Raw genomic sequence first — 26,692 nt, forward strand, 5'->3', positions numbered from 1 at the left:
AAGAGAATGGGAGAGAAAGAAAGGAGGCGTACAAGGATATTAAACACAGATTCATGAACATTGCTGCCCATGGATGGGTAGAAGAGCCATCAGCTGGAGTCTAGGTTCTTCATAGTCTCCTTTGGGTAGCTCCTTTCCTGTGCAGGGACTATAAATCCAAGTCAGCTAATTATATAGAGGTGTCCTCAGCATGATTTTCTTTCTGATTAATTACAGCTGTTTCATTGTATGGCTCCATGGGTTATGGAGTTTGTTGTTGCATAGTACCTTACTTTTAGATAACAACGGTAATGTTAGTACTGATTTTGCACAACTCCTTGAAATTAAATATTTAGACCAGCAGGTACTGTGCTTTTTGTTAGGTTACCCAAATGTTTATGTTCCTTATTACAGGGTTCACTTAACTTCCTTTTCAAACATCTTTTCCTCTTAGAATAAAACTTTATCTGATCCTTCACAGGATAATGAGCTTGGTAACACACTTGGGAAACAGTTACTGTGAAACAGAGAACGTTTTCTAGAGGAAAAGGAACAAGAGAGGCTTTCTATCAATCCCTTTTTTGGAGCGTTTGGGTTGATAAATAGTTAAATTTTAACTTGTCTAGAAAAACAGGTATGAATTTTATATTCCAATCCTTAGTCTATTTCTGCAAGATGTGGGAGGGCCTGGAACAGGCAAAGCAGAGCACAAATCTGAAACGCCCACATCTCGAAGTGAGACTATTTCAGAGTGATTATCTCACTTGTTCTTACCAGAAATTCCATCTGGAAGCTGAGAAGCCTTTCCCAGTGAAACTTTGAAAAACAAAGTTTTCCCACTGAAAGAAACTTCAAGTAAAATTGCTAACCAGTTGTAATTGAGAATTTGATTCGAGTGTGTTTAAGTTAATGGACAAGTTCCTGTTGTTGCAATCTGGCTTCAGACCAGGCCTTTGATGCTTCTTTTTTAAAGCAAAAGCAGAAAAAGAAAGAAAAACAGGTAAGTTTTTAATCTGGTGACAGAATAGTGACACAATTGTGATCAATAGTTAATTACAATATACATACAAAGAAAAATATGAATGAATTTGCAACAATCTTGTCATTAAAAATGTCAATTTTAAGGATGACAGATCATCTCAAAAGTCCATTTTTTGCCTCGGTGTGTTTCTGAAAAGCATTAAACCCGAGTTGAATTTAATCTTGAAGTTTTGGTGGTTTGTGGAAATACTGCCTTCAAACGCTGACGGGTTCATTTCTTGGTTTCTTTCCGTAGTTGTGTCTGCCTTTCCTGAAAAGACCTTTACAGATAAGAGAAAAAAAAAAATCCTGCTACACCATATAAAAGTGCTTTTTCATCAAAGAAAACTAAAAAATATATATACTTGCAAGTTGTTACTACTCTTACAGACTGTTGGGGGAGTTACAGAGACAGATAGAGACACCAAAACTAGTTCTCAGAATTTTATTGCCTAAGGAACAAAAGCTAAAAGTAGTGAATAATCTGCACGATGTCTGGAGAATAAAATTATTAAATACAGGAGAAAGTACGTCCCTAAGAAAGACCACCGTGCAGTAACTTTAGCTGTTTTTTTCCCTCGGAAGCGGCACTCACTGAATTGCGCTGTGCGTGCTCCTGCCCGAGAGCAGTTACTCCCCAGTAACGCCAATACCTGGCCACTGCTGACCGAGTTACTCCTCCCCACTTTTACCTCCGCCAGGCCCACTGCACCGCGGCAGCTAGGGAGCCAGCCCTCGCAGGGAGCCGAAAACCCGCCCATTCCGCGCCTTCCCCCGGGGCGAGGCAGGGCCCCGCGCAGCGCTGCAGCCCCCAGGCCCGCGGAGACCCCCACCTGGCAAGCCGCAGGCCGCCAGCCTGCATTCCTGACACGAAGGAGCTACTCCCCGAGGTCCTGCACAGCAGGGACAGAGGCTCACAGGAGCACGCCTGTGGCGACGCGATACCACACGTCACATCGCCTCCGCGGGCAAATCCGCGCCGGACCCCGCTCCCCCTACACGTTTCACTCCCAATACATCTCGATGTGTATCTGCCTGGGGTTTTTGGGCCGCGCCCCTGGCACCAGCGGCTCCTCCCGGGCCCACGCCGCCTTTCGCACTGTCCCGGGGCAGTTCAGGGTCGCCCTGAGCCCGCCGAGGGGAGAGGAGCGGCACGGCACGCTGCCCCGCCGAGCGGCCGGAGCTCTCAACGTCAGTCGCTACGTCATTTCCGCAGCCGGAGCGGCGGCCCTTCTAGCCAGGTGCGCTCTGAGGAGACTCTATGGTGAGGCGCCGGGGCGCGGGGCAGGTGGCGCCGTGCCGCCCCGCTCGGTGAGGGCAGCTGCGCCCCGGCCTGCTCCCGCCGCAGTCTCGGCCTCAGCCCGGGCGGCCTCCTGCCTGCGAGAGGGGCGTCGCGGGAAACGACAGCCATGAGCGTCGCAGAGCGGCCTGAAGAGGAGGAGGAGGCGGCGGCCGCGGCCAGCCCCGGGCGCTCGCTGGGTACGTGAAGGGCGGCCGGGCTGGGCGGAAGGTGGAAGGGAGGTCCGAGGAGGGGGCCGGGGCAGCCTGGCTCGGAGGTGCGCTCGAAGGCGGCGGGGCCGCAGGCGGCCGCCCCTGGCCCCGATCAGAGCTGGGGGCCCGCGGGGAGCTCTCGGTGTCCCGGCCGTGGGGTACGGCGCCGTGAGACTGGGCTGTGGCTCCACCGCCTGGCCCCGGGGAGGGGGGGCAAGGGTCTTACGGGGGGGTTCGCTCGGAAGCGAAATGCACGCCGCTGTCGTCGTTTCCTCCCATGCGGTGTGGCCTACAGATTCAAGTTTTTTATCTTCTAAAAGCTCCGCACACAATAATTCATTATAGCCTGCCCAGACGAAATTCACAGTAACTGTTAACCAGCTCTTGCAAACTTTCAGAGTTTAGTGTGTGGTGTTTTAATGAGGTCTGAATATGTTTTGAGTGAAAGGCTAAGACCTTTATTTGGTAGACCTAGGTTTATTCTCTACTTTGAAAGCAAAGGGCGTGTGTTGATGTGTGTGTGTGTGTGTATTCTTGATTCATAGCCACGACAACTGATATTTCCCCCTTTTTTCCTCAGCCGACTGGAGTAGCTGAAATTTTTTTTATAAAATGTCTTTGGAATACTCTATTTCTCTCTTTCTATTCTGCTGCTGTTTAGATAAAACTGTTCACCAGGAAGCTTATAATATAGGACTGGGAATAAGGGAGGGATAAAGAGGGGGAGGAAAAAGGAAGCACAGTTTAGTTGATAAAGTGCAAAGAATTATAACTTCGATGTTGAGATGCTTTTAATTTTTAAACAGGAAAATATAGTTGCTCTAGGTGAAACTTGAAGTGCCTGCTGACCTGTCACATTGAACCTTGCTATTCTTTGGTGTAGGTCCTAGGGATGCATCTCCAGATGAAGGAGTAGTAGAAGATCTGCCTTTAATAGATGAGAAAGCTGTGGAGCAGCTAACTGAAGGATTGATTTCTCATTATCTGCCTGATCTTCAGCGATCAAAATCAGCACTACAGGAACTTACGTAAGCAAATTTTTAAAACCAACTTATCCGTGCATACTTTGTTCGCCACTTTTTTCAATATAATGTTCTAGCTGCCCTTAACTGGAATATAGTTTGTTGTAGCGTTTCTGTGTTCTGACTATAGCATCCTGAATAGTTAAGTGATTTGCAGGAGTACTGGGGGGTGCATAAGCTGCAGTGTAGCCTATCAGAACTTTGAAGAATGTGTAATGCTAGAACACTAAAATACCCTAAGCCAGGTATAGCAGAAGACATGCAGATTTCTTAAATACTTGTTCACTTTTGTAGTGGAAAGTCTGCTGAAAGCTAGATTTATTTTGTTTGCAGAGATGCAGTTCATCCTCAGGGCAGCTTGTAGTGTGGTATAATGTTTGTTGTCCAGTCTCTAAACTGTGTTGCAAAAGATACGCTTACAAAATATAATTAAGGAGCTAAACAGATAAGAATTCTTTGTGCACTCGCATCTCACTGGTAACCAGGAACAGTTTATTTTCAATATTTAAAATAATCAGTTTATTTTCAAGTGCAGACTGGATCTTCCATGGATGCAAAGACACTGGAAAGAGCTTTACACAGAGCCATCTTGGGTTTTGCAGGGTACATTGGTTTGGGTTTCACGATGCGTGATCTGGTTATGCTGCTGCCAAGGACAGCCTGTGTCTGGAAAGACTTTAGCCGATTTGTGTGGGATGGAAGATCCTTAATAAGCACCAGGGATCCACGCAAGTTCTATACAGAAATAACTTAGTCCTGCAGCATGATGCAGCGGCAACTGAGTGGAAAGTCAAGAGCTAATTGTTTTTCCCTTCATTCAGCCTGGGGTGTTTACTCACTGCAACCTGCAGAGTACCTGTTCAGGGTTTTTGGATATTCATCCTGGATATCTTACCATGCTGTATGATGCCAGCTGAATTTGTGTGTACTCAGCTGGAATTTTTCTAAAACCATTTACTCATGTCTTTATTGGAGTCACCTACCAATGCATAAGAAGAATCTGATATTGGGAAGCATGTATTTATATTGTTATGATCAAAAGTAGTATTTATTTAAAGGGCTGGTCAAAAAGCATATGCACTGCTTTACTTTGGTTTTATGCATCTTTTTTTGTTTCAGACAGAACCAAGTGGTATTACTAGAAACATTAGAACAAGAAATTTCAAAATTCAGAGAGTGTAACTCCATTCTTGATATCAATGCTTTGGTAAGTAGTATTAATGCTTTCTTAAATCTCTGCTAGTGTAGATTTTCTTGCTGAAGCATTAGTAGCAACTTGCGTTATTTTCCTTGTTCTTAATGACCTACAGGAAGGGGACCAACCAGTTCAGATATTCAGGACAAATTGTTGCTGGAGAGGGTGTGGAACCAGCTTATTTCCCTTAAGTAGGAAGGGCACTGGGAAGAAAGAGCAGGCTCAGTCAGCCAGCAGTAGTAAGCCTAGTTGTTCAAAACCAGTAGCGGAAGCAAATGTATGCCATTTTTCAGTAGGACTGAGGCTCCAATATGAGCTCTGTGCACCTCCCCAGACTAGCAGGAAGGGTGCATGAGACACTGATATATGGTGCATAAAATGGTAATATTTTTATTCTGTTTGATGAATCTCAATTCAGTAGATTACTGGGTGTACCTGTTGAGATACGGTAGTTTTCTATATTAATACATGTAATATGTAAACTTTATATATAAAATTGAGCACGAGCATTAATCCATTACCAAACTGTTCTGGTAACCACTATGTTTTTGACTGCTGTTTTGCTGTGTAGCTTTATAAAACAACTAGTCCAACTTGACAGTCGTTGCTTTAACCGTTATGTTTTTTAAGTTTTCAGAAGCTAAACACTATCACAACAAGTTAGTGAGTATTAGAAATGAAATGATGATGCTCCATGAGAAGACATCAAAGTTAAAAGTGAGTGGGAGAAATATTTTTACTTTCCAACATAGAAGTCAATAATACATAATTAAATATATCTAACTTTTATTTTTGGATGCATGGCGAAAGTTCTAATTAAAATAGAATCTTCAGTCCTTTTCTTAAATGGATGTTTTCAGTAGCACCAAACCATGTGTGTTTTTGAACTTTCACTACCTGTGCTCAAGCAACTTGCGCATCTGAATTACTAGTAAATCTCAGTGTCGTCGTCATGTTTCGGTGCTAGAAGAACCATGCTTTCTTCTGTCGCTTAATCTACTCCATTCCAACTAGTTCTCTTTGTTGTTTCAGTTTCTGTGCCTTTTTAATGAAAACTAGATTTGTCATAAATGTAAGAATTTCTCCTTCTATTTAATGTAATATTAACAGTGGCAGTAGTTCACTGACTTCATGCTATATAGGCAGTCTCCAGTTACGTTCTGGCAAGATTAGTCCTTCAGTATGTTCAACAAAAGGATTTTGTCTTGGAGGAAATAAATTGCGCGGTATGCCCCTTGTCTGGTATACACGAAGGATGACTTTTAGTGAGATTGAAGGGAGTCCAGTTTGTATTTTCCCTGTGTTCACAGACCTACCGTTTCTGAATGGTGAGATGGAAGTGGGAGGGAGGAAGAAAAATGAACGGTTTATGCAACACTCAATTATAAGCAGGGAAGATTGCAACACTCAATTATAAGCAGGAAGATCATGTTAAGATAATGGGAGGGATTTTGTTTGTAGCTCCAACTTAAATAGGTCTATAAAACTTAAAATTATTTTCTTGTCTTTTCTGTTTAGAAAAGAGCACTTAAGCTGCAACAGAAGAGGCAGAAGGAGGAACTAGAACGAGAACAGCAACGTGAGAAGGAACTTGAAAGAGAGAAGCAGTTAACAGCAAAACCTGCTAGGAGGACATGAAAGCAGAGCATGCAACAACTTGTCCAAATTAATCATTTCTGCATTCTCTGGAACTAAGTCAGACTTTGCTTAAACTGGGCTATAGCCGTTACTAGCAACAGTCTACTCTATGATATTACAAATTCCAGAATGGTAATAATAGGGTTGGTAACATTCAAATTTTTTCGTTTCGGCTATTCAGGTTGCCTTCTTTTGTAATGCTATGCCATTTGATATTATTATAATGTAAGTTAATTTTTCTTTTATATATATATATATATTTATATATATATATATATATATAGGAGAACTTGGGCATCGCAGTTTTAAATACCTATCCATTTTTTTCATCTGTTGTTCTGCTGTAGAACTCTGAGAGACATTTGGTGACTGGCATACATGTTTTTCAGACAAAATACAGAATACTAGTTATAGGTCAGTTCTCATCCCCAGACTTCAGTGGCCGCCTATTTCACTGAAACTGCTTTGATTTGGGCAGCCCTCTTCAATGCCCTGGTTCATAAATACTGACTTTTTGTGCAGCCTTAGTTTGGGCTGTCTCTAACGAACTGAAGAAACTTCCAGTGTATTTGCCTGAAAGCTCACTTTATTGCAGCAGCCTTATTTTTCTGTCACAAAGTAACTTAAGAACAGCTTTAAAGTATAATGATTCTGAATAATTTCCCAGCTGAATTGGTTGGTGGTGGGGCGAGGAAGCAGAACACTAAAGATTCTCAAAATTGATGTGTGCACAATGCAAAGATTAATTAATTTGTGCTTCCACACACATTTGAGTTAAACCAGGGAACTGTTGCTTCCATAATGGTTCAACAGGAAGACTGTGTGGTCTAAGCAGATCTCTGTGGGATTAGAAGTTGTAGTTTCTTCACTTTGTGTGACAGAATAAAACAACCAAAACTAAGCAATTTCCACTTCATGTGAAATTCAGTTACCTGTAGGAAAAACTACTGCATTTAATTTTTTTCCATAACAAATTGTTCAGTTGCACTTCAGGGCTATGTAAGAATTTTTGTTACGCTGTCCTCACCCAAATCGATGATTATTAGCATATACTGATGATAAATGCGGAATGGAGGTTGATACCCATTTCTCTGAATGTAATTGTTTTCTTGCAGCACTTGGTGTATGTTATCTAGACTGGTAAAAAAGCTTTAAACTATTTGTTGCTGCAGTCTAACAAAGTAGTTACATTACTACTTAAAAAATAACACAGATAAAAAGTAAGTGGCGTGTTTTGAAGTAAGATGAAGGGTAAGCTATGTAAAGTTTTCCATAAAATATGTATAGTAAGGTATCAGAGGGGCACAGTCAATTTTACTTTTTATTCCGTTTTAGCTGATTTACACAGGGTACACCTGCCTGGACTCTTCTGTATTATAATCTTCTGAAGTCCTAATTTCCTATTCTTAGTATTTGTCATCTTTTTCTGTGAAAGACATACTCTAGTGAGTAATCATCCAACATGCAAGGTAAACTGGGATAATGTTTTGGGGCCAGGAGAACAAACTAATTAAAGTAGTCTGAAGAGACACTGAAATGCTCTTACTGAAGCAGTAATGGATTAAAACTTTCCACAGGTATTTTTCCTTTAAGTGATTTGTGTCTATTAATTGCCAGTGGATTTTTGATCTGTGCTGTGGTTTGTATGTATTTCTAAGAGAAATGTAAAGAATTTCCACAGTCCATTTTTGGAGCAGAATGTACATAACTAAATACTGTTTAAATACTTCATTTTGTAATGTAATTTCACAAATAGATTCTGGGAATTTAAACAGTTCTTATTAAAGTATAACACGAAACTACATGCCTCAGTATCCAAATCGGAATTAAATTCCTGTGGTATTTCTTGATTTGTGTTCCTTCATCTGGAATCCAGTTTAGTGTTTCAAGTTGTGGTCTCTTTCTGTGAAGAACTGTGGGGTTTTCTTCCAAAGAACTGCGGGGGGGTGGGGGGGGGTTGTTCAAAAATCATGGCTACTTTTACTGAAAATACTAAAATTCTAAGCATAGAAATTGATGCTTTTGCAATTGCATATTTCAGTGTTTCTTTGGAATAATTTCTGATCAAAGGAATAAAAGCTTGCAGTGCTTGCCTGAGGAATCACCTACATATATGTTAAAATGTAATCGATAGCTTTTCCCTTAAAATTGTAGTAAAATCTGGTCTCTGTATGAATAAGGAACTAATTTTAATAAATGACCTTTCTGTAATAAAGGGGAAAAAATCAATTAACATATATAGGGGCAAGTTTGGTCAGTTTACATAACTGGTTTTTTTTTATTAATGAGCTCTTAAATTATTTCAGTCGAAACTACAATTCATTATCTCCATAGGATATTGTTCTTCTGAATGCTCCTCTTGTGTCTTAATGCATAAAAAGTAAATGCCACGTCGGATTAATTTAATGATGCTGGCATCTGAACTTGTATGCTTGCATTAATGTGCACAGCTAGAGTGAGTAATTCTATTACTGTATACATTTAGTCTTGCTTGATTAAAAAAAAATTACTTATCAAGTAGATAAATGTGGTAGTGTTAGACATTTTCTTACTCAGTTTTGATTCCATCCACATGCATCTTCTTTAGAAACAGATAAAGTGACAGCTTTAAAACAGTCTTTTTTTTTTTTGCACTGTTTGTTTCATACTCGGTGTACTTGTTTTTAAACTATCAAGGCATAGCAGCATAAGTAAGACACTTAGCTGTGCAGTAACTCTTTGAATTTTTATTTTGTAAGATGCTACAAATTTAGGAATTACCATTGCTAACTGGGGAATTTCGGTTTCACATGCTTTTATCTTTGCTATTGTTAACCTGGATGCTTAACTGGGGCTCCCCCACCTATCGCTGTACAGCTTTACTTGAGCCAATTTTTAATTCGGTGAAATCAGGCTTTTTCACTGACAGTGGTAGCTTTGCTATGTTCATAAGACAAATATTTGTTTCTTCTTGGAAAATGGCTACAGAATATTTTGTCTGGTTTTATTCTGTATGCTGTGACCTAAGTGATAATAGCATAAATAATAATGTAAAGGTGGTTTCTGTAGCTGTTCTGTTGGGATTCTAGCATTGGAGAGAGTTCTCTGGCTGATTTATTCTGAATTACGCTTCAGTAGATGCTTTCTGCCACCTACTGCTTGCTTTGCAACGCTGCTGGCTGTTCTTTATTTTAATTCTGAGCTTGACATTTTAATGTCTCACCTTGCAGGGGTCCATTATTATGATTATTTTTTTAAACCTCATTAAATCTAATTGGTTCTTTGTTGGATTAGTTTTGTGACTATAACTAAATTACTGCTAAAAATTTTACAGGAGTTGGACTTGGTGATGTAAATCTGTAAGGATACAAATTATGGCAGCATAAATATTCATATGGCTATTCACGCTAGGCAAAATAGACAGTATGCACTAAGTTTCTTAGTAAGGCAGTATGTGAAGGTAGCAAAGATGATTTGATTTATTGATTTATTTATTTTTAAATCAAAGTGTAAGTTTAAGTTGAAGTAAACAGTTGGGTTTGGCATGAATATCACTGCTTTCCAGTAATTGGAAGTACACTTGTACTTACTTTACTTTTCTCAGATCCTTGGCAAAGTGATTTGCAGAAAAACAGGCACCAAAACTGGACAGTCACATCCCCACCCACCACCACTGTATGTCTTCAAACCAGTCCTTTGTGATGCCAGTGCAGCCAAGAACTCTTGTGATGTGACAAATTTAGTTTTCTCAAACATTTTCTATGTGGATGATTGAACTAAAACTGATGGGAAGAACAGCTCTGTTATTGGTACCCGACAGTGTCACAACAGTGCTGGTGTGGAGAATTTTTAACTGTTTTCCTCCAGGCAGTAACTGTTGGCAACCACGGATCTGGGAGGCTATGACCAACTCAAGTCGATAATGTAAGTGTTCTTCATGAAGTGTCGTGTAGCTTTAAAGCACAGATGTTGGCCATACGTCATAACTCAGTATTTCCTTCTTGATTTTGCTCCTATTTATCCATTTATCTCCATGATGTCAAGCCATGGGGTTTAAGAAAGGAAATAAAACACCCTACTTAGCAAATGGAAAAGTTGCAACAAACGTATTCAGCTTTTACAAACTTGCAACTTAATGAAGCAAGTAATTTAAAGCTTGATAAAGAATAGTTTCAAAATTTGTACACATGCAAAGGCAATAGTCTCTAAAGCAGTAATTTGCAGAAATAATTAATTTTGCACTGTCATTCACACTGAGATGTAAGACAAAAGCTAAGGCTGATCTGTTTTGTTTCATGTGTTGCAATGAAAATACCTCCCAGCACTGCTGTGAAAGCAAGACCATCTGTATGTACACTGGTCAGCAAAACACTATACTGGTAAATTAGCAATATAGGTTATTGCCTTGATGAGCAAGACTTTTCTTGTGTCACCTGGGACTCACGTAAAGAGTAATAGCCTCCTGTGTAAATACAGCCTGCAAGAGTAATAATAGAACAGGTAATATGAGCTCTTTGCCACCCCACTACCTGAAACCAATGTTTCAGCCCTTCAGCGTTCAACTGAAGTTGTGAGTTTTCCAGTCTTTAAAATGGGGTAGAAGTCATGTTGGTAAACTATGTATGAGAATGTATTTCTTACTCTTTTTTTGCTTCTGCTTCTACTTTTTTTTTGCTTTTACTACTGCTGCTTTTTTGTTAGCTTTACAGATGCTGTGATTTAGAGGTATGCCCGGAGAAGAATATCTCCAAGCAAAAATATCAAAGACGATGTGAGGAAATTACTGCTTTTCTTCTACATCACCCAGTGTTACTAGAATTCATTTGAGATTGTGCTCACTATCAGGTAGGCACTTCCCATGGAAGAATAATCGCCGTCCCGGAGAACTCGCAGTCTAAGCCCAGACAGACAGGTAGATGTTGTCCTGTGGAGGGGTCAGTGTAATTAACAGGGCTTCCCAGGAAAGCCCAGTTGCCTGGTGAGCAGGGAGTGTTACCCAGTGCTCCCGCAGCCGCCCTGGGGTGCCAGTGACCCTGAGGAAGGGTGCAGCCAGGCAGAGTGTGCCCAGCCCTTGCACAGCAGCTTCCACCCTCTCCTGCTTGGACTTTGCTGTTGTGGGAAGGTTAGACAGCACTCCCTGCAGCTGCAGGAGGGCTCTGTGCTACAGGTAAGTAGTTTCTTCATGTTTGGTTTATGTGTTCTAAGTTAAGGTATTCACTTAAGTAATTTTTTTATTAAAATTGCAGACCATCTCTGTTAGAAGTCTGGGGGGAAATATGCATGGGAGCATAAAGAAGATATTTTAATATTTAAAGACAATCATAAAAATATATGTTTAAAAAAACCAAACACAACAAACTTTCTTTTTTCTTGGACAGAGATGAGGATCAACCTCTTAAAACAAAAAATGTGGAAAAAGGCTGTACTCTGACTATACCAGGGCAGCTGGGAACAGGAAGTCAGGAAGCTCTTAGAAATTAGAAAAATGGGGAGTTTGAGTGTTTTAAAAGATGTGACTGTAAACCATGGGGTTTTTTCTTTAGAGAAGTCACTTGTATTGATGTATTAACAAAAATGTCTAATCTCCATGTCGTATTTTTAAAGATACTGATGGTGTCTTCTCCCAGTACATTTTCTGTCTAGTAAAATCCATGAAAGTGTAGGTGTTCAGGAGCTTTGAAAAATGAGCCTTTGCCTCTAATGGGAATGCACTGTCATCAGAGGTCATTTATTTATTATTAATTATGAGCTAGTAAGTGGGGTTTTTTAATTCAAATTTAATTGTTTTGCTATTTTTCTCTTTATAGAAAAAGACCACTAGATTAAGGTTGCTGCTTACAGGTAACCTGATAAAATTCAGATACTGAACTATCAGTGGTCACTAGGTTACAGCTATTGTAGTGGTCATGATTTTGGTTTTGGTCAGCCTGAATGAGTAACCTATGCTAAGTGGAGCTAGGTGGGACTTGTAGGCTGGTGCTAGCTGAATATGCAGCTGGGTTTAGACCAGGGTTTGGCAGGGGTCCACATTTAGGATTGGAGTTAAAGTTTGTTTCAAAACTGACAGAAGCACATGTATTGGGGTTTTGTTTTCAGATGCACTCAGAAGTGAGAAAAGGGAAGGCATTAGACTAAAATTGGGAGGGAGGGTTTACTTACATGACAGTGCTTTCATGTAGAATAATGTTGTGTAGATCTTCTGTGGAACTAGTATTGGATGTGCCAAGTCTTATGCAAGCAGCAGGAAGAAAAACTGTTTGTTTCAGAGGCCTTTTAACTTTGGGCTTTCTTTTATTATGTTTACACATTTTAGTCTGGTGTAGCTGGTTCTACATAGCTGTGGAAAGCATTACAGAAACCTCGCGTGCATGTATGGAACTACTAAATACTGAGAAGTTCCTTTATTCCTGTATTCTCCTGTATTCTGTCAAAACTAATGATATCTTTTGGCTAAAGATATGACTTATTTTGTGTATTTTTATGAGGACAGCCCTTGAGTGGGAATGATAGTGTGGGTTTTTACAAGCAGGCAAAATGAGTCATTCTAATTCAGATGTTAAGTGCTGTGGCCTCATCTCCAACAACCTCTGTACCTGGCAGGGGACGTCTGTGAGAACAGAGGTAGATTGTCAGGCTAGACTTTGTGATTATTGGCCTTCAGTTGTAAGTTGAGAAAAGCAACTGAAGCTTCTTTTCTACACATAGGAGCTCGAAGTAACATGAGGCGTAAGACAAGTGGCACAAGCAAGCTAATAGCATTAGCCAGTTTGCCACTGGCTGGCTGTGAGGAGTGGCAATGCACTTGTGCTGAACGAATGACAACTGTGGAGCTGGGACAGAGAAACCGTTCTTGTTCGGAAGCGCAGGATATGATTGCAGTGTGCGTGCCTGGATGCGCCAGGGGACTGACACGTGTACTACTTTGCAAATTGGCCCCTTGCAGAATGTCTCGTTCCCTTCTGCTTCTCAATTGCATGCAGACAGTGCAACAGCCTTGTGGTATCTTTCCATTTAACTCCTCAGTGCCTTTCCCCCATTCTTTATAGCTTTCCACAGTCATCTGTGTATCAGCTGAGCAGTTTTACCTGTGCAGAAACTTTGTGCCAAGAGGGGAAGGTTGAGCCTGAGAAGGAAATGGCCGGACATGGTTTGGATCTATTGCTTGATGCATATGAGTTGGCATATGTAATTTTGTCTTTGTATGTTACTCTCGGCACTAACCTTTGCGTGACTTTTTTTGGCTTGATGAATATGACTTAGTGGATTAACAGCTGTTATTGCTTCATGCTGTCACCATGCCATAAATTAAAGGCTCTATAAAGTTTTAGGGGAAAACATTTTAAGGCTTGGCTCAGCAGTGGGCTGCAGTTAGCTGAATAGAAACAAGAGACTGGCAGCCCTGTGCTCTGCTTGTACTTCAGCTGAAAGGATCCTCTTTTCTCCATGCATCCAGGTGAGTTAAACGCTGATTTCAGGTTAGGACTCTAATAGTTTGACTTATTTTTGTTTCATAATGTTTCATGTATTTTTTTAAACGTGGTGGGATTCCAGGCTGAAGTCTGATTTTTGAGATGGCAAGCTGGAAGACCAGTTGGTTTGAAGATGGAAGGACATGTAGGAAAAAAAGATTAACGCAAACCCGCAGGCACAGCTGCTGTGGTGCTGAAATCCATTCAGCTTTCCTTTGAGCGCTAGCAGCTACGGTAACGGGTTTTGGACCTCTGAGTGAGAGCGGATACCTGACTGAAAGTTGGCAGCGCGGGCTGCCCGCCTGGCACAGCACCTCGCGGAGGCTTCACGACCACCGGCGGCTGCGCACGCACCGCCGGGGCCGGGCTCACCTGCCCTCGCGGCCGGACACCGGCCTTTGCCCGCCGGCCAGACAGCACCTGGCGCCGCCGAGCTCCGCCCCGCCGCTCCCGCTGACAGGACGCGGCGCTTATCGCGCACGGGGCGGTGGCGCGGTCTTTCCCCCCGCCCTTCTCCTCAGCGCTCGGCTGTCGGCGCAACAGGCAGGCAAGTGCGGGGCGCCGCAGCTCGGGGCGGACGGGGCCGCCCTGGCGTGAGGGAGGAGGACGGGGACCCGCCCTGGCGAGCGGGGCCGAGGGGGTCCGCCCGGCCTGAGGGAGCGGAGGTCCCGGGTTCGCCCTGGCGAGCGGGGGCCGAGGGGCCCCGAGGCGGGCGGGCCGAAGAGGGAGGCGGCCCCGGGGCGGGAGGGCCCGGCCCGGCCTTGCCCGGCAGGGCAGCCTCCGGGCCTCGGGCTCTGCGCCGGCAGCAGCGGCCTCGCCGAGCGCGGCCGGGGAAGCACCCCTGCTTTGCGGCTTCCCTGGGGCTTCCTGCAGGACCGGGTATCTCTGGTCTCGGGGATGGATGAGGAGAAGCGGGGTGCAGCAGTGGCCTCGCACCTCCTTTGCGGCACCCACAGCCTTTGCTGTTCAGAACTGTTGTGTGCCCAGTGCAGCAGGCGCTGTGTTGTGCAGTACCTCAGTTTGGGTGTGGAGCTGGATTTACTGAAAGGTAGCACCTGCCAGGACTGTGTGCTTCCCTTGATGCCTCGGGATGTCCGATTTGGGCTACAACCGCAGTAGCAGGAAGACCTGTGCACCTTGACCCGCGGAGTGGCTGGCTGGGAGGCTGGTAGCAGTTTCCCTATTGAGAGCTTGACGTGTAAGGCGTGCAGGCTTTGCAACGGGGTGAGAAACTGCTGCCTGCCGTCCTAGCACGCTGGAGCTGCTGAGTGTTTGTGCATGGGTGGAATATTTAAACTGTTAATCTGTGGCCAACTGTTTAGAGCATAGTTGCAATGATCTTTACTCTTGCTAGTAAGACTTTTCTAACTTCACTGAGCCAGTTTATGAACCATCTATTGCAGGCAGTTAGAACAAATGAAGAAGTCAATCTTGGGAGCTAAGCATACAATAGGTACTCCAGAGAGGAAAACATGGTAGTTGTCCTTAGTGTCTCTGCATGAAGTGTCATGCTTCAGTTAAATGTTTGTTCTAGGCACTGGTTGTGTCCCTCAAGGCTTATTTACTGGATATGAACCTATAGACCTGACAAGAGAATGGCTTGTAACACTTGGTATTCTGTGTGTGTCCCTTGGGTCTGAGGATGTACTTGTTCTGTGATACCTCCTTGATGTAGGTAATACTGCAAAATTAATTGTGACGAAGTGCCTTCCACGTTAGATCAGCTAGTGGACCGTGCATGTGAGAAGAGATTGAACTTTGGTGCTTGTAATTAACCACTTCTTTTGTGATTTGCCAGCATTGTATTTCTGACTTGTTGTCTATGTCTTTATTGCACAGAGGTTGATTTTATTTATTTGGGGCCATTAGTACATGGAGAACTGTAGCCAAAGATAACTCTTACACTTTGAGCTTGTTTACAGGCTGGATGGTAGGTTATCACAAAAGGTGTAATAAATGCAGTTAGGTGGATTTTAGCTGCTCTTGTTTGGGTTCTGCACAGAACTGGTTGAGGAACACTTATCTTGTTCTGTTGAATCTGCTGTTTTCTTGGATAGAGATTGGAATTGGTTAAAATACACAAAAATATTAAATTGTAATGCATTACCTAATAAGCATATTTTCAGCCAGGTGGTTCCTTAAAGAAAAGTTTTAAAAAGTTGGTAACCAATTCATTTTCTTTGTGATGCTTGTAGAAATGTCATTCATTTGTTTTTTAAGAACAGCTTAATGAAGATAGATCCTTATGGTTTGTTTTCTCAGTCTCTTAAAGGGATATAAGCCACTAACTCTGGAAAACAGTGTTTTCTTTTTTTTTTTTTAACTGAAAAGTCACTATTTTTATGCTTGTACTACCTTAAGCTGCTTAATGGCATTCAAACACTAAATAATACTGAGCTCTCCTGGTTAGTTTTAACTGCAATTTTTTTTTTAAAGTGCATTTTCTTCTAAAGTGCTATATATGGCTAATATCAACTGTCATGTTTTGTGGCGCATAGTTTAAAGGATGATGGATAAGTGTGCCGTGTGTTAAAATGGTCTTGTAAAAGCTTAAAATTTCAGCTCAGTTCAGTAGACTAACTGTGAATTTTCCCCTTTACCTTCATTTTTGTTCTGTAATTCCCCTGTTACTTTATCTCTAGTGTCCAAAGTAGAGGGTTGATGTGTTGTTGACAGACTCAATTGTACAGCTGCTCTCTAACTTGAGAGTTTAATACGAAGGATTTTGCCGTTCTTTTTAAAACAGCTGTCTACAAATGACACTTCAGATTGTTTGTTTCTCTATACTCTGAAACAGCTTAACAGCAACATAGTACTGCATTCTCATCAATTAGATTGCTGTTAGTTAAGGTACATCTTGTGTGTGCTTATAAGCATGCTTACTTCAAAATCTATTTGGTCAGAGAGGATAATTGTTCCTTAGTTCGCATTACAAAAATGAAGTCTTGTTCTCTTGGTCTGGACGTGCTGTGTATTGTCAACCAGCAGGCCACTGTGCCTGTTCTGTGTGTTTAATAAAACTCAAAGCAAAATCTGGCGTTCATGAGCTTCCGGAAACAGGATGTCCCTCTTAAAACTGTCTCGCAAACGGAAATTGCAAAACTTACTCTTCACTGTTCATCTCTCTCTGACTTGGAGAAAGCAGCACACATCTCTATCAGGTAACTTTTATTTCTAGGGGCTAGAACAACTTCCTCCCCTTGCTTGAGCAGTCTGTCCACATCTTTAAATAACTGCCTGCACTAGACACATGACAAACAGCCTTCTGAAGTGAAACTAACTTATTCTAGAGTTGGGGTTTTTATTTTGAAGGGGAAAGGGGATGGGAGAAATATGTCTGCATCTTGGAAACTTCCTGTAAAACAAAATTATTAAAATTGTTTTTACACTGGACACCTCTGAGATTTTTCCTCTCTGTCCCCAATTAATTGTACTGTAGGGGTTAATAATGGGACTTCATAAAGACTTCAGGGTACATGGAGATGAAGGATGTTAAGATAGCACACGAAGGTGCAGAATGAATTGCTGAACTACATCTAGCATAGTGGAGAATTTTTGAAGCTGACCTTGGAAGATTTTCTTTAAAATATTTGAGGTTTCTAGTTTAGTTTTTGAACTCTTGTCTGCAAGTATCATAAATGAGTTCTACCCTTTTTAAGTGAAAAAGCTGGAATTCTTCCTTATGACTCAGGGAGTTAAACAAAGGGGAGCGAAGTATAGAACACAGGAAAGTCTTGTCATAAGTTGCTTTTCAGGTTATAATGCTTACTCATTCTTTATTGGCAATGTGGCAATAAGGAAATGAATTAAAATAAATTTATACCTGTTTTATCACTGAAAAGCTAAAAACTGATATTTGGCATGTGCAAACAATGGATTTAGAACAGGAAAAGCTCTTGTTCGCTCTAGCAGAGGGAGGGAAACACGTGGGTTAACCTTGACTGTCTTCCAGGTAACGCAATTGCATATCCAGTGCTACAGTTGTTGAGATATATCACACCTTAGGGTTCTGGCTCTCACTTGTCAGGTGACAGGGTGCAGCTGTAGCAAGGCTAAGTCTGGGTTTCTGACCTTCATTTCCAGCTACTTTGTAGCTGGATGTAATGTAAAAGCTGTTTGTGATGTAACAGCTAAGAGGTGACCGTGGATAGAGAACTAAGTATTTTGGGTATACTCAAAGATCCCAGATCTAGGAAGATGTAAACTCTTGTTTCATTGAACTTTGTTTTCCTATCAAGTTTTTGCTCACTACTTCTCCTGCAAGAATAGACTAATCACATTCCCTTGCTCAAAGCACCATAGAACTCAGCATGCTTACTCTAATGGCTTGCACCCCTGAGAGGCAGCGAGAAGGGGTATGTCTGATGTATGCATATGCTGGTAGATCCTGACATTAAAATACAAATATAATCATGTGTTTGGCTGATGTATTACAGTTAATGGAATGGCACTTAGAATGTTCACACAACCTTGTTCAATATTTCAGTGATGTACAACACCTAGCAAATTCTTGTTCCTTTTTGTGGTGTTCATCTCTTCAGGATTGTAATATTACAGCTGGAGTTACAGCATATGCATCACCTGTGCTATAGGATCAGATACACTTTCCTGCCACAAAAAAACAGAAAATGTTCTTATGCTTCGTTAGAATTAATTTGCTTGTATGAAATTTCAATTTCCTGGCAGAGGCCATGATTGACCTTTTTTTTTTCCTCCTTTTTTCTTTCCCAAATTGATTACAATCCATTTGCAAATTAGTCGTTTAGCTGCAACAAAGGTTTAGTATTATAATTCTTGCCTTGAAGACTCATCCAGGCATATAAATAAATATAATTTCTACCTTCTGTAATTGTTACTGGTGCCTTTCTTATCTTGTAGCTTCCCACTTACTGAAAGATGTCAGCAATTGGAGTAGTGTCCTCCTGTTCCTGTCTCCGTCCTGGTGTATGGCTGCTGAAACCAGGAATGCAGAACATGAGCTCCTTCGGCTTACATACAGCAGCCAGGTGTGCTGCCAAGGATTATTATGAAGTACTTGTGTTGGGTGGAGGCACTGGTGGAATCACCATGAGTGCTCGGATGAAGAGGAAAGTGGGGGCAGGAAATGTGGCTGTTGTTGAGCCAAGTAAGGTAAGTCTTCCTTGGATGTAAAGCATGAAAAAGAATAAGCGTTTTACGTATGTGACCAGATTGGTCTGATTCTCATCCTTCTTCAACCTCACATGTTTTTAACTGTAGAGAGGAAACCAACTAGCCATCTTTTAGAAGGCTTTGCATGAAATTTGTTGCTCCATGGTAGAGATGCATGCATCCCTCCAGCTTTGTCATACAAAACTCTTGGTTATTTATACAGCTTCTTTTGTTAAGAATAATACAATGTTAAGAGCACATTGCTTCCTATTTGGGGTGATGTGCCTTCATCTTAAAGTCCCTTTAAACAGTTCTTAAATGCCCATTTGAATACTTCTTCCAGACTCATTACTATCAGCCACTGTGGACCCTGGTTGGCGGTGGTGCAAAGCAGCTGGCAACTTCTGCACGTCCAACAGGAAGTGTAATGCCTAAAGGTGTTGAGTGGATCAAATCTCGAGTTACAGCATTGGATCCAGATAAGAACTGCGTCTGGCTGGAGAATGATATCAAGGTAATAATGTACAAAAAAAAAAAAGTTATTCTTAGTCTCTTATTCAATGTCATGAGTTGTCTGTCGACCTCTTGCAGATCCCCTTGGAACGGCCTATTGAGCAAGACCTTCCTCCAGCATCTAGGAGGCCAGGAAATTCTGCTTAGTCTTACGAGAAGTACTTGATCCTAAAATCTGTTTCTAATAAAAATTGTTGTAGATAACTAAGTTAGAATAACATCAACTTAAAATATCATTATCATAAGTCTTTTCCCTGTTTATAGTGAACTGAACACAAAAGATAGGATATTTTGCTCCAAACACTTGGTTTTTTGTATAGCAAAAGCTGTGTATATAACTCGTAATGCAGTTAGCATTTTAACTATAAATTATTCTTAGAGCTTAACATTTATGTTACTAATGCTCCCTATATCTCCTTCCTTTATGACTCTGTTGCTGTCAGATAACTTAAATTTGCTTTGAAGTAATGTTTTGGTTTTTGTCTAAAATACTTTTTTTTTTCCCCTTACACAACAGATATCTTACAAGTATCTGATAATTGCCCTTGGGATTAGTCTGCATTACGAAAAGGTATTTGTTTTACAGTAATCATGTTTTTACTAGTTTTGATGGCATCATGTACCCTTATGATTCACTAAAGTAAATGGCTTTTCAGTATACTTTTTGTACCGCAAGATATTGAATGCTAATATGAATTAAAGAGCCAGGAGACAGCCTGATGACTTTACTCCTTCCACAGATCTCTATGTAATAACCCAAATTGCCCTTGGGAAGGTCTTTTGAGACAGCTTTGATGCATTTCTATGGCAATATCAGCAGATGGGGCAGCAAGTTAAATCTAGAACTTAAAAGCAGTCTGTAATAATGAGATAATAAGGTATGCTGACTGTAGTCTGAAGCATCTCTAATGTAAACAGAAGTGAGGAACACAAAGCAGTCAGTAAAATCTGTCCTGCAGAATTAATTTGAGCCACCCTCACCTTTCTTAACGGATGCACTTCAGAAGGAACCAGCTGAGTTACCACGCTTGTGTTTAAATAGGCCCTGGGGCCCTTCCCATCTATTAAGTTTCCTGTACACTTTATAAAGTGGCACTCAGAGGAAAATATTACTACCACTGTATGGCGCAAGAATGACCAAAGCGATACGTAGGAGAAGGAAAACACAAAGGCAAGATGTTTGAGCTATTTGACTCCCATGGTTTTAACCTGACCTGAATATGATGTAGTACCTGATAATATATTTGGGAGCTATTCAAAGAGATACTGAAGGCATACATAAAGCAAGAGCTAGTCTTAGTTAACTATAGTCACACCAGATAAATTCTGGTGATTAGGTCAGTGGAATGAGGAATTGCATTGTGTTCAGTCTTCATAAGTCTGCAGTACAACCTGAGAAAACTAAATTCAGTATTCGGTAGTAGAAGCCATGTAATACAGTTAATCACTATTACTCTGTAGTGGCTAAAATTCATAGTAACAGATTAATATGGCTTTAAAACTAAAGTGGCCAGTTTAAAAAGATGGATGGCTTATCTTATTTGTCTTCACCAACAGCATACTTCCTGGTGTAGATTGTAATGTCCCAAACACACTGCAGTGCATGTAACATGACTCCGTTTTCTCACAGAATTTCTGCAATCCATTATTTTGAAATGGGGGCAACTCCCTTTCTCACAAGCTCAGGCATAGTAGGAGTAGTAGGGAAATAATTATTGGAGGCAGTTTAGTTAAAACAAAGTAACCCTAGGAAATACAGGTATCTGCAGCTGACTACTGAAAAGTTTCATGCACCTTATAAATTTTCATAAAGCCTTTTTTTTTTTTTTTTTTAAAACATGATTTTTACTTACCATAATGTGGCAGTGACTTTATATATTCTTACTCTGAATTTCATGTGCTAGTCTACAAAAACTTGGGTCTGGGTCTGCACTGAACACTTATGCTACAGATGTTGCAGATCAGAGTCATTTCAGTAAATGTTACATCTACTAAATCATCTAATGGAAATACTGTTTGATTGCTAGGCTTATTTTAAAAAGTGCCAACTAGCAAGTATGTATGGGCTTTCTTTTTGCTAGAGGCTTCTCTAGTCTCTAGAGCTATTTCTCAAGTCTGCATTTAATACTTGACAATGATTACAATTTTTGCCATCTGTACTTTAAACCTTAATTTCATTTTCTTAGATCAAAGGCTTGCCTGAGGGTTTTCAACACCCTAAAATAGGTTCCAATTATTCAGTTCATACGGTAGAGAAAACATGGAAAGCTTTACAAGATTTCAAGGAAGGAAATGCTATCTTCACTTTTCCAAATACTCCAGTGAAGTGTGCAGGGGCTCCTCAGAAGATCATGTATTTATCAGAGGCCTACTGGAGGAAAGTAAGTATTTCACTCGTTCTGCCAGTGCTTGTTCCCACAGTTGGAAGGAAGGCAGGCTTGTTCCAAGAGGTTCATATTATCTTTAAAACAAATAAAAATGACACAAGAGGGATGTGACTCAGGATTATTAAATTGAAGTGACTGAGTTGCTTTTTCTATTATTAATGTATAATAAATGAAGCTAACTGAATCATACATAAATATTTAGCATATATTTAATACTGGGGAAACTTGTAGAATTCAGAACCCATAAGGAAAGAGCTGCTTACACTGCTTCTGGTGAGCTACAGATATAACTGTTCTCAGCCTAATTTATAACTTCACATGGTACACTAAAATAATGCTGGCTGGAAGTAATTAATTCTTGTTATTTTAAGGACTTAATACCTGTTGCCATTTGTCTTTCTGCTAGTCTGAAAAGTGGCTATGCTTGCTCCTTGTGGCGCATGGTCTCGGCATCGGGAGGAGTCTTAGCCAGGGTGTTAAAGTAAACTTAGTGGAAACAAAAGACAACTTCAGGTGGAAGTGTCAGGCTTCATATGTGTTTTAAGTTTCATGAGCTATCTGCTGGGTGAGTATGTGAATAATGCATAGAACGGAAGGTTTCAGAAAGCTATATAATGCTAAGCTGCTACAAATGCTTAACCTGCATACAGCAGTTCCTCAGTGAATTGCAGCCACCTCTTCTCGCTAGCAATTTGTGTGGGGTGTGTTCAGTACCTCACTTAGAAAAGGCAAAGATCATTTTGTCTAGCTTCTAACATGGTGTGAAATAGCTGTATCTTGAGAGTTCTGTTAAATACTTCATTAATAATTGAACTGCGTTAATAGTTCTATCAGTAGTGCAGCATAGTTCTTTTGCCTCTGCTAGCTTGTCACAGTTTCTTAATAGAAAAGGCTAATTTGATCTCTCTGTGCAGACGGGAAGACGTTCCAAAGCAAATGTAATGTTCAACACTTCACTTGGTGTCATTTTTGGTGTTAAGAAGTATGCGGATGCATTGCTTGAAATAATAAAGGAGAGGAATATTGCTGTTAACTATAAGCGCAACCTTGTAGAAGTTCGAGCAGACAAGCAGGAAGCTGTGTTTGAGAACCTGGACAAACCTGGAGTGACTGAGGTTCATCAGGTCAGGAGCTTTCAGACCTCTAGTTTGGTCTTACTGCTTTTCCTTGTATACTCTAACATAACTGCCACGCTATAACAACGTAATGTCTGCTTCATTGTATACTGGTTACCTCCTAAGACTACCACCTCTAACTTCAGGAGAAGATTAAAAAGTTTGAAATGAAGGTGGAGAGAAGAAAAAAATATTTCATAAACCATGCCTGGAGTCCTGTATGCCTTGTTAGTATAACTTGGGAATGTCTCGGATGTATACGGAGGAAGGCAAATTGCTGTTATGCCAGTCTAAATTGAGTTGCCTGATAAGGTTCATGTTAATCAAGGATGCACTTCAAATTTGAGAGCAAATTTTCATTCTCTGTACTTGTGTTTTTTAAAAAAACCAAACAAACCAAGACGACCCCTCTCCACACTGTGCTTATTGCCTTATATCAACACAGGTATGATTTGCTCTGATAAACTAGCCGTTGAGTGCCTTTTCTTTCTGTCTAGTATGAAATGCTTCATGTCACACCCCCAATGGGACCACCTGATGTACTCATCAACAGTCCTGTCTCAGATGACATTGGCTGGGTGGATGTAGATAAGGAAACTCTACAACATAAAAAGTATCCTAATGTATTTGGTATTGGAGACTGTACCAACCTTCCAACATCAAAAACTGCTGCAGCTGTAGGTAAAGTTGCATCTGTGTGTTTGTGTGTGTAATGAAAAGTGTGGGAGTGACGGTAAGCTTTTTGTTCAGTTTGTTACTCCTGGGGTCTTGACTTCCATTATTTCCAGCTTTCAAAAAGACCTAAGTCTTCTGGGCCAACTAATTAGCTACAGACCATGCTGATGCCATCAACCCACAGTTCTCTTTTTCCAAATGCCTGAGAGATGAACTATTCTATTGTCTGTGTTCCCAGAATGGCATCAAATGAGTGTACTACTCTTACATTCTGTCATCATTCAGTAACAGAACTTTCTGCTCTATCTTAGCAGCTCATGCATATGTGTCAGCGGACTGATAAGTCACTATTGAAGAATCACATGTTCTGTACTTGTAGCCAGGGTCCAATATAAAAAACCTTTAGGCATATGGTCTCACAACTAAAAAAGAAAAATGCAAATAATAAGGTGGGAAAAAAAAAGGCTATACAGTATGTTACTGGTGTAATGTGAAAAATGGTATAGTCAACTCTTCCAGCAAATGGGTCTAGAATACTTCCCTTACAGCACTTAAAATGAAACAAAACTTCAGTGAGTCAGAATCTTAGTGCTTGGGAAGACTGAACAAGTATAATGTAGCATAGGAGAATGGGCATAGGTTAAAAACATACAGCTCAAGTTTCATAAAGCTTTAGCATGTTGGAAACAGTGAGGCCAAAGCATTAGTCGAAGTATTTCTTTTTTCTTACCTGGGACTGCAGACTTCCCAAACTGATTGGACAGTAAGTTCAATTACAGCTGAATTGTCCCAACAAAATGCCCAGCTAGTAGTGTATGCACTAGTAATGACAATAATTGCTGCCTGAAACAAAGCCTTAATACACTTTTTTTCTTCTTTCTTATGTAGCTGCCCAGTCTGGAGTGCTTGATAAAACTATTTCCCTGGTAATGAAGAACCAGTTGCCAACTAAAAAGGTACCTATAGATCTTGTCTTAAGGAGAAGTTATCTTGAATGTTTTCTCCATTCTTATGCAGGAAGTCTTGCAATCAGCTAAACTGTGTGAACCAGAAGGCAGGAAGGGCTTTGCATCAACAGCTGGGGTGCTAAATGGCTGAATACTTTGTCATGATAGTGATTTAGTTGCACAATTCATATTCTTGATACTGCTGTTAAAAATATTATCTATTTAATTCCTTGACTTCTGAGTTGAAAGAATTTGAAAGGCTGTTTAGTCTGGGTTCTTCACCAATGCAGATGACTTAAAGTAAAACTGTTGACTAGTATAATCCCTACTCCAAGAAAACCCTTGCAAACTTTATACATCTGTACTATGTTAAACTTACCTCCCCTGTACAGAACATGATATTTTAAGGAGTTAAATTGAAGGTTTTGTACTACAGAAGATGTTAAGCCTGTAACTATGTTCAAATTTCTTTTTGAGACTTGGCTTTCATTTTACATATGGCTTCTGAATTAATATTCCTTGGGGTACTAACCTGAATATCCTAATGCATACTCCTGCAATCTTCTGGAAATTCCTACAACTATATTCAAGTTCCTGTTTATATACTGTCTGTTAAAGCTAGCATCAGCTCTCATCCTGATCTACTGGTCACCTATTCTGCTGGTTACAATAATAACCAGCAATTACTAACACAAAGCCCTGTTAAGCAATGTGGTTAAGCAAAGCTACATTCTACATTGGAAATAAAATGCCTTAGTGTTATGGGCATTAAACCATAATTGGCTTAGCAGCCTTCCACACTCACTGGTATTAATGCCATCAATGCAGAAACCTCCTAGGAACTTATTTTGAAATATGAATGTTAACAGTATGGCTTGTAATACCTCAGCGTTTAGGCTTTGTTCAATTAATGAAAATGGGGTATTCTTCATTGCAGTATGATGGATATACTTCCTGCCCACTAGTAACAGGCTACAACAAGGTGATTCTAGCAGAATTTGACTATGATGCTCAGCCTTTGGAGACCTTTCCCATTGACCAGAGTAAAGAGAGAGTAACCATGTACCATATGAAAGCTGATATGATGCCTTTTCTCTACTGGAATGCACTACTTAAGTAAGTATTTCAATTTGGAGCAGGCAGAGCTGCTGTGATCATTCAGAAAAAAGCCAGGTACTGATACCTGTTCTATAGTAGAATAGAAGCAAATGAAGCGCATCCTTAGTCATGATTAAGACCTCAACTTTCTGAGGATTCTGGGCACTTTGCTAGTAACAGGGGTTTGTTCAAGCAGAATAGGGTTGAATTATACAGAAGGGCAGCCCTTGCACAACTGAAAATGTCACAAGTCAAATATGATTCTCCAAAACAAACCCCTAATACTCATCTCTTAATTAGTATGGTGTCTTATGGGAGTAAAACAAAAACACTTTGATGGTACATACATAAAACAACTTTCTCTGTTTCTAGGGGATACTGGGGAGGACCAGCTCCTGTCAGGAAGCTAATGCATCTGGGCTTGAAGTAACTGCTTGTCCTGTGTTGGTCATACCCTTTTGAAGAAAAAGGACTGCTCTCAGTGGATCAATACATATCTTCCCTCTTTGACAACCACCTAGTGCACTGATTTTTTTTAATCAAGCTTTTGTCCTAAATTCACTTAAGTCTTCATATGCTCTTTCACTGCTCTTCTATGTAAACCAAGGCCTTAAACTACTTCTGTACCTACACAGGAGTTTGAACCTGTGAACTTGCCTTAAGCTACAGCACACTACTGAAATATTCTAGAGCAATCAATAACTTTAGAGCTGTTGTATATGTAAGCTTTTTCCCTGATTGTATACATCTGAAATCAACACATGCACTGGATTTAAGATACTAACTCAATGCTAGTAAAATGGCCTGAAAGCCTCCTCTTGTTCTCTCATTTTTGAAGAGCAAAATCAATCCTAATTTCTTCATCAAGAAGCATACTTGCTGCATAATTAGATAGATTATAGAAATTTATGCAGGTTATTGAAAACTCAAAGCAGAGCGTGTGTGTATACACACGCTCACTCTCCTAGGATAGTTGTGCCACTTCACATCAGTTCTACTATAGTATTTTACTCTCACAGGTTAAGAACGTAGTG

The 26,692-nt window shown here is 40.7% G+C and overlaps 2 protein-coding genes and 1 long non-coding RNA gene across 7 annotated transcripts; 2 read left to right on the forward strand and 1 right to left on the reverse strand.

The window, feature by feature from the left end:
• Window positions 1–970: 970 nt before the first annotated feature.
• On the reverse strand, window positions 971–2,146 carry LOC142411723 (uncharacterized). The gene is made up of 2 exons (XR_012776246.1): window positions 1,833–2,146; window positions 971–1,280 (listed from the first exon to the last, which is right to left on the reverse strand). It is a non-coding gene; the product is annotated as an uncharacterized LOC142411723 (long non-coding RNA).
• Window positions 2,147–2,186: 40 nt separating this feature from the next.
• Window positions 2,187–6,584, forward strand: BLOC1S6 (biogenesis of lysosomal organelles complex 1 subunit 6). 2 transcript variants are annotated; one of them, XM_075506107.1, is made up of 5 exons: window positions 2,192–2,478; window positions 3,374–3,518; window positions 4,632–4,719; window positions 5,338–5,424; window positions 6,226–6,584. In XM_075506107.1, exons 1-5 carry the CDS (start codon window positions 2,409–2,411, stop codon window positions 6,343–6,345), a joined length of 510 nt encoding a protein of 169 aa, XP_075362222.1. In that variant the 5' UTR covers window positions 2,192–2,408; the 3' UTR covers window positions 6,346–6,584. The 2 variants fall into 2 exon arrangements, with proteins under 2 accessions (XP_075362223.1, XP_075362222.1); XM_075506108.1 differs by lacking the exon at window positions 5,338–5,424 and having other exon boundaries at window positions 2,187–2,478.
• Window positions 6,585–13,675: 7,091 nt separating this feature from the next.
• SQOR (sulfide quinone oxidoreductase) lies at window positions 13,676–26,484 on the forward strand. Of its 4 annotated transcripts, none has more exons than XM_075506111.1 (10): window positions 13,676–13,777; window positions 18,672–18,923; window positions 19,267–19,437; window positions 19,954–20,007; window positions 21,623–21,817; window positions 22,738–22,947; window positions 23,436–23,619; window positions 24,502–24,569; window positions 25,498–25,676; window positions 26,031–26,484. In XM_075506111.1, the coding sequence occupies exons 2-10, from the start codon at window positions 18,690–18,692 to the stop codon at window positions 26,086–26,088; spliced, it is 1,353 nt and encodes a 450-aa protein (XP_075362226.1). In that variant the 5' UTR covers window positions 13,676–13,777; window positions 18,672–18,689; the 3' UTR covers window positions 26,089–26,484. The 4 variants fall into 4 exon arrangements, with proteins under 4 accessions (XP_075362226.1, XP_075362227.1, XP_075362228.1 ...); XM_075506112.1 differs by lacking the exon at window positions 13,676–13,777 and adding an exon at window positions 14,968–14,991; XM_075506110.1 differs by lacking the exon at window positions 13,676–13,777 and adding an exon at window positions 16,695–16,954.
• Window positions 26,485–26,692: the final 208 nt, after the last annotated feature.

The sequence above is a fragment of the Mycteria americana genome, chromosome 6, assembly GCF_035582795.1.
Source record: "Mycteria americana isolate JAX WOST 10 ecotype Jacksonville Zoo and Gardens chromosome 6, USCA_MyAme_1.0, whole genome shotgun sequence".
Taxonomy (NCBI): domain Eukaryota; kingdom Metazoa; phylum Chordata; class Aves; order Ciconiiformes; family Ciconiidae; genus Mycteria; species Mycteria americana.